The sequence below is a fragment of the Chaetodon auriga genome, chromosome 3 (assembly GCF_051107435.1).
Source record: "Chaetodon auriga isolate fChaAug3 chromosome 3, fChaAug3.hap1, whole genome shotgun sequence".
NCBI classification, from domain to species: domain Eukaryota; kingdom Metazoa; phylum Chordata; class Actinopteri; order Chaetodontiformes; family Chaetodontidae; genus Chaetodon; species Chaetodon auriga.
The window spans coordinates 30,599,735-30,617,352 of NC_135076.1; the positions used below are offsets into that span (position 1 = coordinate 30,599,735).

At 40.1% G+C, this 17,618-nt stretch overlaps 1 protein-coding gene across 4 annotated transcripts; it reads left to right on the forward strand.

Moving 5' to 3' along the window:
- Positions 1 to 7,303: 7,303 nt before the first annotated feature.
- On the forward strand, positions 7,304 to 13,964 carry LOC143318512 (ELAV-like protein 1). Of its 4 annotated transcripts, none has more exons than XM_076726905.1 (8): positions 7,359 to 7,543; positions 8,199 to 8,255; positions 8,428 to 8,499; positions 8,720 to 8,888; positions 10,691 to 10,794; positions 11,334 to 11,487; positions 11,581 to 11,806; positions 12,751 to 13,964. In XM_076726905.1, exons 2-8 carry the CDS (start codon positions 8,220 to 8,222, stop codon positions 13,076 to 13,078), a joined length of 1,089 nt encoding a protein of 362 aa, XP_076583020.1. In that variant the 5' UTR covers positions 7,359 to 7,543; positions 8,199 to 8,219; the 3' UTR covers positions 13,079 to 13,964. The 4 variants fall into 4 exon arrangements, with proteins under 4 accessions (XP_076583022.1, XP_076583021.1, XP_076583020.1 ...); XM_076726904.1 differs by having other exon boundaries at positions 7,361 to 7,543; positions 8,194 to 8,255; XM_076726907.1 differs by lacking the exon at positions 10,691 to 10,794 and having other exon boundaries at positions 7,304 to 7,543.
- Positions 13,965 to 17,618: the final 3,654 nt, after the last annotated feature.

The window sequence follows — 17,618 nt, forward strand, 5'->3', positions numbered from 1 at the left end:
TCAGCTGATCTGGAGTCTGTCTGCTGCTCAGATTACAGTTTGTATGTAACGATCCATAAATACTCACACTCCTTCGGGCCCCCAAACAGCAGAACTGGGAGACTTACTGCTGCGGACCATACCATCCCAGGGTACTCATGCACATGACCCCTGTCTACCCAGTAATGCCTACCTGTCTACCTGTGTACCCTCTCAACATCTTCTTTGGGAGGTTTGATGCACGAAACAGCACTCCCACGGAGAAAGCTGTTCCCCAGCAGGATGAAGAGGCACTCTGTCTCGACGCAGCTGATGTGCGGAAGTCTCTGAGGGGAGTCAATTCATGGAAGGCTCCAGGCCCTGACAATATACCTGGGCGGGTGCTCAAAGAATGTGCAGATCAGCTGGCTCACATTCTAACAGACATTTTTAACACCTCATTGCATCAAGCCAAAGTCCCGTCATGTTTCAAGTCTGCCACCATCATCCCAGTGCCAAAAAGACCTCAAGTCACATCATTCAATGACTTCCGGCCTGTCGCACTCACTCCCATCATGATGAAGTGCTTTGAGAGGCTGGTAAAGGAGCATATCATCTCCAGACTCCCCCCCACGTTTGACCCCTTCCAGTTTGCCTACCAGCCTAACTGCTCCACCGAGGACGCTATCTCCTCTACTCTCCACCTGAGCCTCGCTCACCTGGAGTAAAAAAACACTCATGTGCGGATGCTGTTTCTGGACTTCAGTTCAGCATTCAACACCATCATCCCCCAGCATCTGGTTGAAAAACTGGGACCCCTGGGCTTCAGCACCCCCCTGTGCAACTGGCTGCTTGACTTCCTCGCTGAAAGACCTCAGTCGGTGCAGGTCGGACAGAGCACCTCCCGTGTCATCACCCTCAGCACAGGCTCCCCTCAGAGCAGTGTCCTGAGCCCACTGCTGTTCACACTGATGACACATGACTGCGTCCCGCTCATCCTCACTATATTCTACAGAAGCACCACAGAGAGCATGTTGACCAGCTGCATCTGTGCGTGTGTGGAGGCTGTAGCACCGCCGACTGGAAGAACGTGAGGAGAGTGGTGAGGACAGTGGAGAAAATCATTGGGACATCTCTCCCCTCCATTCAGGATATAACCCTAACCCTGAAAACATCATCAGGGACTTCTCACACCCCCACCATGGTCTGTCCTCCTGCTGGCCTCTGGAAAGAGGTTCTGCAGCATTCAGTGCAGGACCTCCAGGTTCTGCAGCAGCTTTTTCCCTCAGGCCATCAGACTGCTGAACTCTAAATGAGTATCTTTTGCACCACTGTTGTCACCTCAAGTCATTCTTCTCAAATACACTTTAAAATTACTTCAATTGTATATTTGTGCTACTCGTTTTTTCACTTCCAACATATATTCCTGTTTATTGTTTACACTGTTTATTCACATACTGTATATACCATAATTATTCTGCTGTTTATTTTAACATTCTTTAGGGTACTTGTACATATTTTCACTACATACTCTTCATTTATATATTTACATATATTGTACATACATGTATACTTTTTAGCTGTTTTCTACCCTATGCTGAGCCTGCTGCAATAGAAATTATGTTCAGTGTACACCTGCTGTTTACTGAATGACAATAAAGTTTCTGTATGTCTATATCTACGTCTATGTCTAATGTAAAGATGTTTTAAATCTGTGGCCACCAGTAATAAAGATGTTTTTTTTTTTTTTTTTTTAACTGAGTAAGCTCTATAGAAAAGTTCAATGGGGAAGTAGTTCAGGGGATTCATGATGAAACTGTAGGCCACCTGCAAGGACCACCAGACCTGACTGCGATGTGGTGACAGCATGACACATGGTGGGGGCAAAAAAACCCAAAGTATTAATAAGAGAAGTGTTCACAGCAATTTGAGTTTATGTTTTAAAAAAAATTCATACAGTTCATATGAAACTGCTGGGATGATTTAGATTTTATTCAGTGTTTGAACATTAAATAAGTTGGCAGGTAAAACATATGTAGGGTAATGTTTTATTCAAGCATGTTCACAAACATCCTGAATATGATCCAGACAAGGAATAGACTACAAACAGAGATTCAGTGCTACCAGTTAAAAAAACAAACAAACAAACAAACTAAATCTAGATGTTTGTTCCTGAATTAGCAGTAGTCAAAAACACACAACATGAAAAAAACTGCAGCAGTTTTTTTTTTTTTTGTTCAATTTATCTTCCTTTCTTCATTTTGCGCCGCAGCTATATACTCTCCTAAACTGAGTCCATTGGAGTTAGGGTTAGGGTCAGACTGTCACACACAAAGGTTCCAGCCATATGCATGTCAAGTGTGTGCTCTCTCTGTAATAAAATGAAGTCAGTCTACTTTTACAGATCAATGCCTGACTAATGTAGAGCAGAGTAATGCAGTGTTAATGTGCAGTATAAATAGTATACATATACACCACAGTAGATACAGAACATTAATTACTATCAGATCCTGACCAAAGCTACAGCTGCTCTGTCACATGCATAAATGTGCACATCATTTTCTCAATGTCCAGACAGACTTATCATTTAAGATGCTGTGTGATGCTGCAGGTGTTGATTAAGCATAAAGGAAAGAATCTGACACACAGCCAACTGTGAACAGCAAAGACAACAACACCTAACACATTTCACTCCTCCCTGAGTCACATTAATAGCAGTATTTTGATTGGCATTTCAGTAAATTATGTTGTAGTATACATGAAAGTTGGTTTTTGTGTTGGAGCTGAGTAATACCATGCAAAATGACTTGGCTTGGGTGGTCTCTGTAATTTTCATTGTAGACCCATCTCTGTGCTGAAAGGTGAAGGAAAGCACTGGAGACAACTTGTCTCACTGTAAAAACAACTTCACTGATCTTATAATAGCTACATCCATGGCCTGAACTATGTATCTTCAATTCAGTTCAATTCAATTTTATTTATATAGTACCAGATCAAATTGTCTGAGGACAGTTTCCATATAGAGACAGAAAGGCAAAATGCTCTGGCTCTCATTCTACTTTTGGAGACTTTCGGAACCATAAGCAAGGCTGCATTCTGGGAACACAGTGTTCTAGTGAGGTAATAAGGTACTATGAGCTCTTGAACATAAGATGGTGCCTGACCATTTATGGCTTTGTGAGTAAAGAGGAGGATTTCAAATTCTATTCTAAACTTTAATGGGAGCCAGTGCAGAGTGGCTAATATCAGAGAAATATGATCTCTTTTCCTTGTTTTTGTCAGAACACGTGCTGCAGCGTTCTGGAGCAACTGGAGAATTTTCAGCAACGAATTTGGGTAGCCAGATAGTAAAGAATTGCAAATAACAAATGCATGGACTAGTTTGTCTGCATCGTTTTGAGACAGGATGAAATAAAGCAGTCCTTGAAATTTGTTTTACATGGGAGTTAAAGCACATGTCCTGATCAAAGATAACTCCCAGATTCTTTACAGTGGTGCAAGAAGTCAGCACAATTCCATCCATATCTGCCATATCATCAGAAAGTGAGTTTCTAAAGTGTTTAGGGCCGAGTACTATAACTTCAGTTTTGTCTGAATGTAGCAAGCAACAAAAAAAATTGCAGGTCATCCAGGTCTTTATGTCCTTAAGACATGCTTGGAGTCTAGTTCATAACGAATTTCCCAAATTGGGATCAGTAGAGTAAATTCTAAGTCTAAGTCTAACTGATTAGTTTCTTCTGGCTTCATTGATAAATACAGCTGGGTATCATCTGCACAGCAATGTAAATTTATGGAGACTTTCCTGATAATGTTCCCTGAAGGAAGCATATATTGGGTGATATATAGGCATCCTGTTGTGTGTAACACTGTATTCCCTGTGTCCTCCAAAACTCCATGTTGTGTTCTGCTCTTTTTGTCACAGTGAGTGATTATCAGACCCAAACCAGGATGAGAAACAGTTTAGCAGTGTCAAACAGTTTATTGCATTTGAATGTGCAAAACCCCAGAAGAGCTGAGCCAGACGAGCTGGGAGAGTGGCAGAAAAATGACAGACCAGACGGGTTAGGCAGGCAGAGTTGGCTGTCTTACGGCTGGAGATCCAGGTGGTGAGAGGCTTGAGGTTTTCTACACCGGAGACACACAGCACAGGATGACACAACACCTGGCAAAACACAACTAGTAACGAGAGCAAAAGTAAGAGCTGAAGGGTCAGGATTTACATATCGCAGGGGTTGATTGACTGATGAACCTCAGGTGTGCAGGTGGGCTGGCATTAGGAGGGATTAGGTAGCCACAAAACTGATGTCATGCCAATTTCAAAATATGTGGCCGGGGGGCAATTTTCGACATGGTGGAGACATGACCTCTGCTCCCCACAGCAATTACAAACATATATAATATCACTTTGTGTACCCAGAGAAAGACAATTTGAGGTTAGGTTAGTTTTGATGATGGAAAAGACTGGCAGAAAACTAAGGGTTACATTTCCACGTTCAGGGCCAGGACTTGAAAATGTAATTTAATTGTAAACATGTATTGCATTCAGCAGCACACTCTCTCATCACAAGTACATGTAGATAATTTGGTAACATCCAATTAATTAGGAATTCAGTACAATTACAACCCTGCGGATGCTCATTGTATTCTCCCATTAGATGGGCAGCCCACATATTGCCAATACTGCTGCACTGTCCGAGCTAAAGGACTGTACTCTTACCATCAAAACTTGATGATACAGTGGTACTGGAATGATTTTTTTTAATGATATTTCAGTTAGCAAGCAAATAGTAGCCCAATGCAAAGTACATAGTATATAACTTGTTAACACCTTCTGCTAGTTTTGCTGACTAATTGTTTCTGTGTGGGATGTAGCTTGAGTGAGCATGCCAACTGAGGAATTTTAATTAATCTGTTCTATTCATTCTTGTTAATTGAGTCGACTCATTTAAGTAAAGGTCAGTTTTCTAAAATACTGAGTTTTTTTCATTTCTTTTAGAATGGTTTCAGTTATGTCTGCTCACAATATGGTAAAACCTTTTGTTTCTGTCTGCATATACATGCATATATGCATTGGGACAGATCTTGACTCCCCTGAACAACTGGTCATTACTTTTACACACAGGGTTAGGGAGAAAGAAATACCTGTGGACAGCATTTCATCCCTTCTCTAAAAAAACAAAAGCAATAAATCTGCAATCATAATTCATTTTGTGAGCCGAAAAACACACACACGGGAGAAAGTTTAGGTGCACAAACATGTGAACAAACATTTGACCAAGAAAATTGCAGACACTGATGTACAAGAGCTGTTTGTGTCAATGACCGCAATCTGATTGGTTTAATGTAAAAGACTAAAATGCCCAAGTGTGTAGTTCAAATTGTGTACCACAGGTCTCATAAAAGATGGAATGCAGACTCATTTATGAATGATGTTAAAGATTGAAAGTGGTCTGATGTTTGTCAAGAAAATTATGTAAATGTTGCTTTGAAAGTTTCATGGATTACTGATATTGGTGAACATGCATGGTCCACTTCAAGATAGGCCTGTAAAGGGCAGAAGTGCACCGTGGTTAGATGTCAAACTGAGATCTTTCATGTTTCAAAGAGACAGTTTCAAAGCTGCTGGTCAGAGATCAGGGTGCTTTTTTGATAGCAAAAAATTGGATATCTATAAAACATCATTATGGAAAAGAAGTCAGGCAACTCCCCAAAAACATGTTGAATGTGCAAGTCAGTTCATTCAATGCTGCTAATTATTTAAACAAGTTTTTTTTGTCAACAAAGTGGACCCTAACCCTAACCCTCTGCATATGTTCCATCTTTTGTTATGAATGATGTCATTCGCTCACTTGTTTTGTCACACCTGCCCAGTCATCTGCTTAAATGCTGCTGGAAAATATATACATAAAAACTTGATCTGAACAGAACAGAGCTGTCAGATTAGTTCTACATTGACTAGTTCTGCCCATGCTAATTAGAGTAAATTACATAAATGACTATCCCCACTAACTGTGGAGGCTAGGGTTATTCATGCACACTATCATAATACACAGCGCTTCTTCTGTGAAAAGGTAGTATAAAGCGGTTTGTCATGGGTATAGGACACGACAAATAAGTTGTTGGCTGGCAGTAGCTAGTCCTCCTACAAATTGCATGATGAAAGCCGTTCTGTATACAGGTTTTTCAGCCTGGAAAATGCTTCCTAACATCAAACAGGTCAAGAAAAGATTTTCCTTCAAGAAGTCTCTTAAATTTATATCACATAATTTATTGTAGATGCTAATGGTGTTTGGTACCTGTATTGACAGCCCTTTTTTGTCCTATGCGTTTGTGACAATTTGTGTTTTTGTTTCAAATATGGGTTACTGTCATTGTTGTTCTATTTCTGAGTGATATGTGAGAAATGAGTTATTTCATGATTTCTGATCTTTATGCCATGTTCATATTGTGTTTTTGGTCTTACTGATAGAGTGTGATTTTAATTTGCATTTTGTCAGGTATCTGTAGATTAAAGAATATGGTCCTGACCTGCTCTTAATGCCAAGTGTTCTGATACAACTTCTGTTGTGATTTTGCATTACATAAACAAAACTGATCTGATTTGATTTTGATTTTTGATGATGTGTCATCTGCGGATGCTAATGGGGTTCCTATAAAAACTAAAAAATAAAGAATATGCATGGTTAATAAAGCAAAGCAAATGACCCCTATATTTCCATGCTATTTCCCTTCATTTTACATAAATTTCTTGTTGCCAGCTCGAACATTTGTAAAATTTTGCAAGGCCATTGAGGATATAGCAATTTATACAGAGGATGAGCATATATGTCGGTTGACTCATGCACATTCAAGCAGCAGAGGTTCCTATGAAGTGCCTGTCACTGCACTTGACACTGCTAACAGTGGTTTCAGTCTGCATTCATTCGTTCAACTGAAACCATGAGTGCCGCAAGGGAAGAACGGCATCAGCCCCTATGATGGAGAGAATATATGGATACACTTTGGTAGCAACTGAATGACAACTTGTGGTGATAAAAATTCATATGTACATCGCTTTGGATAAAAGCGTCTGCCAAATGACTAATTGTAATTGTGAAAAAAATTTTGTGTGTATTTTTAAAAATATTGAGTGACAGACTTATGAATTTACCATAGGTTGCCATAGGCTGTTATTTGTATAGCACCAGAAATGTAAATTGTATTTTTTTTTTATTTTTTATTTTTATAAAACATGTCAACATGTTTTTGTCACTCTGTTTCGTTTCTATCTAGAGGCTGCGTTTCATTTTGAGGCCAGCAGGTCGCGGTAATCATTTGATTATGCAACCTCCTGTTAAGAAGAAGAAGAAGAAGAAGACGAAGAAGAAGAAGCAGCAGCAGCAGCAGCAGTAGTAGTAGTTGTGATATCGCGATACTTTGCTGCACTCAGTGCGAGTTTTCTTGCTTTGTGTGGAGCGTAGATCAGCTAAACGCTAATCTGTTGTGTTAAAGCTTGTTTGTTGGCCAAGCACCAGCACAACGTCCGTCCGCGGATTAATATAAGAGAGTATCCAGACAGTCAGTCACCTGCCCACCACGGTAACAGGTAAGAAAATGACGTCTGTTAGCAACCTTAGCTCCTGCCTTTAGCCGCTTAGCCTCTTTGTGTGGCCACGGTGCTAACATGTGGCCGAGGTTAGCGTGGTTAGCTGCTCGTTTGTTGGTTTTAAGCTCCGTATTGCAACATTTTCCTAATTACAGACGCAGTAACACAAACTACTACACATCGGTACACCTCCGCCAGAAGGCCTGTTACCGGAATGTCCGCAGGAACCGGCTTTGTTCCGGATCAGTCCCGGTTTTAGTGTCGGCGGGAAACGTTCCAGAACGTTTAAGCGGAAACGTTTGGTGCAGTCAGATTTCATTGATGTAGAATCGTAAAGGTTTCCCGATGATTCAGATGGTAACAGACACAACACGGTGTATTGATTAGTCTACAGCTCAGCCTGCAGTGGCACCTTATAGCAGCTAAACTGAAGTATTCCCTAACCCTGCTGAGACCTGATCAGAGACCAGTCATAACACCTCTAGACGTGTCTGACTGAACTGATCAGATTGTGATCACAGCATGTTCTGCTGCATTAACACATTTTATCGGTCCAGATCACATATTAATGCCAGGTGGAGGTGGGTTAGTCCCGACTGATCACTGCTGAGTAATGAACAGTTAGTAACATGAAGCTGGTTTGTTTCAAGTGCAGTGAACCACCGGAGTTGTCTCCATGGCATTAAGACGAGGACACATCAGGTACCTGAAGGTAAGTTGATTAATAACTTCCCGACTAGATCAATAACTCATCAGACACAGATGTAGTAATCACTCTAGATCAGGTGACAGGTGAAACACCCCAACGGTGGGACTACATTACCTGTACAGACCTTTGTATTGGTGTGTTTTTTGTGTGTAACGTGAGTGTGTGTGTGTTTCAGGTGTGCGAGGTTCAGACCTCTCAGAATGACATCAGAGATGGTCAGCATGCCACCAAAGGAGCTGCTGGAAAGGTGACTGCTGCCGTCTGATTGGCTCAATCAGTTATCATACAAATGATATTGATGATCTGTCTTGTTGCTGCTGTAAGATGTGAATTTCCCCCCATTGTGGGATAAATAAAGTCTATCTTATCTTATATTGGCGTTTGAGTCCAACTGTTGAATTGTGGGAGCTACAGGTGAGTCGGTGATGTAACTAAAGGTAGGTTTGTGTCTCTGTGTGTGAACCCAGGAGCTGTATGATAACGGATACAGCGAGCAGATGATGGAGGACGATGACTCCAGAACCAACCTGATCGTCAACTATCTGCCGCAGAGCATGAGCCAGGATGAACTGCGGAGTCTGTTCAGCAGCGTGGGCGATGTCGAGTCTGCCAAACTCATCAGGGACAAAGTGGCAGGTAACTCCCAACGTAATACTACTGCAGTAGTGCTGTTGACACTGCAGAGTACTTGTACTACAACACCAAACCTCCAACGTGGCAGAACAGGGTTAGCCCCCTAACCCGCTCCGAGCTGCGACTCCTTCAAATGTACGTTCAAAAGTACTGCAGCTGTACCACAGAGCAGACACGATAGTATTGTATTATTATGTCGTCTCCTTTGTGCTAAAGCTGCTAAGGCTAGTTCAGAGAAATGGCACAGTACCACTGAGATAGAGTAAGTATGACTAGAACTACTGTAAAGCTTGGGATCTGATTCACTGTACTACAGTACTAATACCGCAAGTGGAAATTACTGAGTAAATAAGTGTACTTCATGGCACTTCATTGTTGTAGTCCTAGCTGCAGTAGTTGTAGTAGTTGTAATAGTAGCAGCAGTAGTTTTATTATCGTAGGAGTACTATCTGCAGTATTTCTTGTGTACTCTGCAGCAGCTGTTAATATTTCAGATTTTTAAAAAATGTTTTCAGGTTTTTTTCTTTCTCACTGCGAATCAGCAAATTTTTGTTAATTTAGTTTTTGTTTTTAAATACACTGTTTTTTTTTAAGGGCAAGTCTGTGAGTTTTTTTTTTTGTCTCAAATGAATATTTTTCTTTTCTGCACTGTTGTAAGATTTTTTTACTTTTCACACCAGGTTTACTGACAGTCTGAGTGTTTAAAAGGTATTTGATGATAATTGATTAAAAAGGGTTTGGCAATATGGATCAATATTCAGTCACAATACTTTTTATTTTATATTTGTGGCATTGTTGTGCATCATCTTACAGTAAACAGAATGTTGATCCTTTATGTTGTAAAAATGCTTTAAATCAAACAGATAAATTAGTTAAATATCATACAAATGTGTCCTGCACATTGATGATCACACCTACTGATGATGGTCAGATAAACTAGTAAATATTAAGATATTACATCATGTTGTTACAGAAGAAGTTAAATGCAGAGACACTTCAACGACGACAAAATAAGTATTGCCCAACCCGACAAACTGTTTGTTTTTAGTATTTCAACTGATTTTAACAAGAATGTACACCTTTTTTAAAAGCTGTTTTCACCTGTTTTATTTTATTTTTCAGGCCTTGAAAATGTCTGTAAAGTTTTAATAACAAGTGTTTGAACATCCTGAACTTTTTGATCTGATCAAGTCTAGAAAACTGTTGACTGACTGATATTCCACATTCAGTTTCTGCACTCAAATTTTCCTCAGAGTGATCCTCCAGTCAATGTTTATTCCTTTTTCCCAAACGAGAGGGCACCACCAAGTGGCCAAAATGTATATACATGTTTCATTCATATATATATATATATATATATATATATCTACACAGACACACACGCGACTCTTTTATATATGTAGGTGTATATAATATGTCAGCATGCATTCAGGGAGCATCGTTCACCTGAGTTCACCTGGGAAGAGATCCAGAGTCGACTCCGGCGAAACAGTGACGCCTCGGCTCTGATTCGTCACCGTCGTCATTGTAATTTGTCGTTTTGAATGTCGAAATGTTGGTGATTGATGAGCAGCTTTTGATGGGAGGTCTCACTCTGACGAAATAACCAGTGTTTAAAGAAACTGAACGAGTCATTGTGAGTTTTCTGGATTTGTTCAGAAGAATTTAATGGACACACTGTATGAAAGGTTTTCTGCTGTTGATTTATTGCCTGTACTCAGTTTGTGAATATCCAGAATGTGTGGAGGCTGTAACACAGACAGTTTTGTTATTTTATTTTGTTGTTTTCCTTTGTGTTTCTCTAGGCCACAGTTTAGGTTACGGCTTTGTTAACTTTGTTAACCCTAGTGATGCAGAGAGGGCTATCAGTACCCTCAATGGCCTGAGGCTACAGTCTAAAACTATCAAGGTAATGTGCAAAAGGTGCTCTTTGATTTTCCTGTCTCAACTGATAGATGTGTTATGTTCCCTGGACAGTAGAGGGCGCTATCTCCTGCAAACTGTCTGATGGATGAAGGTATTTTTAAAACTCTGCTGTCATGTTTCTGTTTTTCTGAATTGGTAAATTATTTTCAGCCTGTTTTTAAAATCGACACATGATGACACCGAATCTGTGATTTTTCTTCAGTTCAGTGTGACTCTGTGTCGAACTTTTATTTTCATAAATTTATTCTTTCATTTTGACAACATGCCTAATGATCTGAGCCTGTTTGGATGTTTTTATTTTGTCTTTATTTTTATATTTTATTTGGGAAAATTCTGGATAACGAGTTCTTTGTTGTATTTCTTCACATTGATATTTAAACATTTAATACATTCCTGGATTTTCTTTAAAGACCGGATGTAACTGTATATTTTATTTTGTTCAGTGTTGATTATTGTTATTTATTTGAATTCTTTCTGGTTTTGATGACGACAGCCTGAGACGTTTCCTGTTTCCTCCCGTAGGTTTCGTTCGCCCGGCCGAGTTCAGACATGATCAAAGATGCAAATCTGTACATCAGCGGATTACCAAGGACGCTCAGTCAGCAGGACCTGGAGGACATGTTCGTTCGCTACGGACACATCATCAACTCCAGAGTGCTGGTGGACCAGGCCTCCGGTAACGCAGTCGTTCACTAATCATACAGTCACGTAGACAATCACAGTCCCTCAGTCCTGACACACCTCACCATTAATCTCATTGGCTCTTCAGGTCTGTCACGGGGTGTGGCCTTCATCCGGTTTGACAAGAGAGCTGAGGCCGAGGATGCTGTCAAACACCTGAATGGACACACGCCCCCGGGGAGCTCTGAGCCAATCACAGTCAAGTTTGCCGCCAATCCGAATCAGGCCAGGAACTCCCAGATGATGTCGCAAATGTACCATGGCCAATCACGGCGTTTTGGAGGACCTGTCCATCATCAGGCCCAGAGGTTCAGGTACAGTTACCTGTCAGTGTTTGTCCAATGGCAGGACAACAGCCAACATCATGTGACAGATTACCGTTTCCTGTCACCATGATTTAAGCATTTAACATGGTCACAGTAATCGGATTACTGTAAACTGACTGGTGAGTTATCAGATTACTGAGATGATGTGATGGGAATTCCGTCTCTTTCGGCTCCCAAGTGGCTCCTCAGATTTTTTGTCACTTAAATTAATGTATTACCAAAAACAATGTAAAATTATGTGTAAAATGAATTACTAATGTACAGAACATACATTATCGCAAATGTTTATTATTTATATGGCTTATTATAGTCAACGGGGAACAGAATGCTACAAAAAATACATTTTAAAGTGCAAAAAACAATTACCCATCTCAGTTTGACAAAAAGATCCAATCTGTGCTTGTATGTATAAGATTTATAAACTTTTAACTATTTACAGTGAAACAACATAAAGAAGCTTAGAGAATCACTCTGCCTTTGTATTTTCTCTGTCATTAAAATGTGTCCAAATTTTACTGCATTTCCTGCGGCCACTCACCTTTTACTTTGCTCACCTTTCCAGCGTTCTCTCTCTGTCTCTCTCTCTCTGTCTGTCTGTCTGTCTGTCTGTCTGTCTGTCTGTCTGTCTGTCTCCCTCTCCCCCTCCCCCTCTCCCTCCCCCCTCTCCCCCCTTCTCTCTCTCTCTCTCTCACCCACTCACTCTCTCTGTCTGCCCCCCCCCCATCTCCCTCTCCCTCTCTCTCTGTCTCTGTCTGGCTGGCTGTCTCTCTCTCCCTCTCTCTCCCTCTCTCTCTCTCTCTCTCTCTCTCTCTCTCTCTCTCTCCCTCCCTCTCTGCCGGCTGTAAGAGCCATTTCGTTCGCAACCGACACATCACTAATGAGATGCTGCTGACTGATTGGCAGCTTTCATTGTACTTCCCATTTTGTTTTAGGTTTTCTCCAATGAGCGTTGACCACATGGGCGGCGGCGGCGGCGGCGGCGGAGTCTCTGGGAACTCGTCCACCGGTTGGTGCATCTTCATTTATAATCTTGGTCAGGACGCAGATGAGGCCATCCTGTGGCAGATGTTCGGGCCGTTTGGTGCCGTCGTCAACGTAAAAGTGATCCGAGATTTCAACACCAACAAGTGCAAAGGCTTTGGCTTCGTCACCATGACGAACTACGAGGAGGCTGCCATGGCGATCCACAGCCTGAATGGGTACCGACTGGGAGACAAAGTCCTGCAGGTGTCCTTCAAGACCAGCAAGGGACACAAGTAAGGAGCAAGTGATGGATGAAGAGGGGGAGTCCCGACTGTGTTAAGAAGAAACAAACAAGTCAGATAAGTTTTTTGTTTTTCTGCAGCTGTCAGTTGAGCCGAACAGTTTTTGGGTTAGGGTTTGTCAATGTGGGTTTATTTTATTCTTCCCAGCATGCCCGGTTTCTTTCAGGCTGTATGACATCATTTGTTGCAGTAAAAAGTTTTTGGTTTGTTGATTGTCTTGATCTGTGTGAGCAGCAGAATTTGGTTTCACATGTTTGAAGTTTCTCTGCTTTGAAAACAAGGTGGGAGTCTGTAATATGAATCCAAAGTTCTGCAGATGTTTCAGAGGAAACTACTAAGTGATACTGAACACACAGACTCAGACTGTAACATAGTTAAAAAGGGGAACTTAATCTGCTGTTGGACTTCCTCAGTCAAGGTTGTTTTTTTAACAAAGTGAAGCAGTTGGTCAGTTTCTTTTTTCTGTGTAGAAGTTTCTCTTGCATACATGAGTTGGTAGCCATTAAAATGTATTACAGGTATAATTAAAGGTTAATGTCACAGATTCAAATGATATAAAACATAAGTGGTTCAGGTAGAAGAAGCGTGTCTGAACTGTTAAGATGCTGAGGTGAGGTGATTGACAACTCCCTCAGCCACTAAGCACACAAAAGGCAGGGCTCCGTGGCACATGCAGTTTGCAAAGTTTCTGCATGAACAAAATTGGATTTCATATTTTTACAAATGGCTTCCAAGTAAAAATCACCTAACGTACAGAAACTGCAACCTTTTTTGTATACTGATCCATTTTTCTCTTATTTTCATTTGTATTTCGTTTTTGAATTGCAGCTAATTGTGATGTTGGACTGTTTATTGAGTAATAAAATTCTTTATGGAACCCATTTCTTTGATGCATTTTTACTTTCTCATGTCTTTTGCAGTTTAGTGCAAAACATTTATAGAAATGGAACAGAGAAAGATCTTTTTCCTGTTATATTGGAGACCTTTTATTTGTGTTTATGTAGTCAGTATTATCTTGTTTAACCCCTCCTGTGGGCTGTCTAATTGAAAAAGTGAGGCTTGACCTGGTCTAATCAGTGCATGCAGGCTTACACTATGTTTACACTTAGCTGGCTATTTTCATAAACGGACATTTCACCGTCTCCGTTTTCAAAAATAACAGCGTGCTCACGTGTCCGTTTTCAGAAAACTTTTCCTTTACACTGACCTGTGTATGTCGTCGACGCTGGCGGTGACGCGGACTGGGTCTTTGTGTTGGGGGGGGGGGTGTCGCAAAATTGCTGGACTCCGAGCCCTCATTCGTCTTGCTCCTCGATATAATAGAGCTGCTGTAGCAGAGCTGCACATGCAAACATAGGAAAAGGGTTTGCACCAACATAAATGCGACTGCTGCTCTGAATGCATCCATGATCATAGGTCGCACTTTTGGTGCAGGTGCAAGTTCTGTGTGACGTTGGCTACCTAAAACTCTGTTTTTCTCTGTTTACACGCCAACGTGCAACCGCAGTTGTCCAAAATCTCCACTATGACCAGAGTTTTTAGAATGCATCATTTCAGAGGCGAACTCTCCATTTGCGTGTAAACGAAGGGCACAAATGGAGGGACATGTCTTCATTTTTCAAAATATCCATGTACATATAAACAGGACTTCAATCCATTGCACATTTGGCAAGCCAGGATGAGGAGGTGCGACTACGTCAAACCAGGTGTCAGTAATTTGGATAAGTGCGTGTTCATGGCTTTCTTAAACAGACCACAAGGTTGATCACTGATTAACTGATGCAGAAACGGAAAAGACACATACTGCATACTTCTCCCCAAGTGAGCAGCAACTGATAATGGAATCTTATGAGGAGGTAAAACATAAGTAAAAAGGACAATACGCCCCTGTAATTAAACAGAGAGAAAAAGCCTGGCAGACAATAGCGGACTGACTGAATGTGTAAGTAGTAGGGATGAGCGAGTACACCACTATCTGTATCTGTTCAACCATCTGAATTATCTCTATCTGTGGCTGTACTCGGAGTGGGCGGGGCCTGAACCGGAAATGGGCGTTGTAGTAAAAATCTGAAATTGGAAATGGGTGGGGCTTAAATCGGCACATTATATTAAGTCTGAAATTGATATACAATAAAAATATTAATATCAGCTACTTTGTGTGTTCAGCTATATGTGTGTATGTGTGTAAGTGGTGTGTAAGACTGTTTATTTTTTAATGATCTGTGTGAACTTGGTGATTCATGCAAACATCCAGTGATGGCAAACAGGGAAACAATGTCAGCCTTGTTCACTGTATTTTTCTCAAAAGTCGTGAGAACAGAGCAGAGCATGAAGACAGTCAGTTACCCAGTGAGGATTTTCCTTCAGCACAAGCACGGATAGTGACGAGTTTCACTCGTATCATGCTCGTACTTGTCAAAAATGCTTTATCCGTACCGGATACGATGAGTATCTGGCTCAACCCTAGTAATTACTTCAAGAATATACACTTATTGACCAATGCTCCACTGAAACCATAATAATTACAATTCAAGGAGTTTTCATGGGCCAGCCCCATCCCTCCCATTGAAATAAATAATGATTTATTTTTATCTATGTGCATGATATACATTATATATTATATTTTGTATCATACTGAATGTCTATTCGTATACAATATCAATATACACATATGTACATATACAATACACATATCCACACACACACATATATCCATATATCTATATCTAAATTGACCTATATATACACACACACACACACACACACACACACACACACACACACTCATATATATCCATACACATATCCATATATACACAAATCTATACAGTTATCTATATCTAAGCCATTCACCTCTAAATCTGCTTACACACACACACACACACACACACACACACACACACACACACACACACACACACACACACAGGTTAGGTTAAAGGAGAATGATTTGCACCCTCTAGAGGTGCAAATCTGCACTGGCACAAGTTCTCTGTCATTTTATGTTAAAATATGTCTTGTATTTTCAAAGAAACAACTCCCTAAAATTTCAATGTAAGACCCAAAAGAAAATGTAAGAAATCAATAAAAAAAGAAGTTATAAAGAGAAGGGGGTAAAAAAAGATTTACCAAAACACAGAGGAAAAGAATATATGTGAAATTATAAGAAAACCAAAGGAATTACATTTATATATATATTACCCTAACCCTACCTATAGATCAATGCGCACTCCATCCAGCCCCCCCCCAGGGATGGGCCAGCCCCATCCCTCCTGGTAAGTATATGGTAAGTATTTTGTTCTTTTTTATGCACCCATATATATATATACACACACACATTCATATATAAGAGAAATACACATAGATATGTGATATGTACTACATTATATTTCATTTATATCCATCTATCAATCCATCCATATAAACACTTATCCACATCTATCTATCTATCTATCTATCTATCTATCTATCTATCTATCTATCTATATATACACACATTAATACATATATATCCATATTCATATTTATAATCATATGCATCCATCCATATATGTATAGGTAAGTATTTATATTTAGGCCCTTCACCTCTCCATCTGCCTCCCAGGGTTATTAAAAATTAAAGTGTAATAGGCAAAGCAAGGCAAGGCAAATTTATTTGTATAGCACAATTCATACACCAGGCAATTCAAAGTTCTTTACAGAAGCATAAAAGTACATTAAAATCATACATTTCAAAGAAAGAAAGAAAGAAAGAAAGAAAGAAAGAAAGAGATAAGAAGAGAATAAAAAATAAAAATAAAATACAGTTAAAGGAAAATTTAAAACAAAAGCCAGTAAAAGACAATAATTTAGCATTAAGAATGATTCAAGTCATTGAACAAATACATTTACCTTCAGTAAAAGCTGTAGCAAATAATAATGTTTTCAACCCTGATTTAAATGAGCTGACGGTTGGTGCAGACCTCAGGTGTGCAGGGAGAGTGTTCCACAGGTGAGGAGCATAATAACTGAAAGCCGCTTCACTTTGTTTGGTTCTCATTCTGGGAACACACAGTAGACCAGTCCCTGATGACCTGAGAGGTCTGGATACTTCATATGGAGTTAATAAATCTAAAATATATTTCGGTTCTAGACCATTTAATGCTTTGTAGAGCAACAGTAAGATTTTAAAGTCTATTCTTTGACTCACAGGAAGCCAATGTATTGATCTGAGGGCTGCTGTGATATGGTCCATTTTTCTGGTGTTTGTAAGGACTCGTGCAGCAGCATTTTGAATCAGCTGTAGTTGCTTAATTGATTTTTTGTTTATGCCAGTAAAGGCTCCATTGCAATAGTCTAACCTACTGAAAGTAAATGCATGAACCAGTTTTTACATGTCTTCTTTGGACAGACATCCCTTAATTCTGGTTATATTTTTCAGGTGGTAGTAGGCTGATTTAGTAATGAGCTTTAACTGGTTGTTAAAATTCAGGTCAGAATCAATAATTACACCAAGATTTCCGGCTTTATCTGTTGTTGTCAGTGACATGGCATTA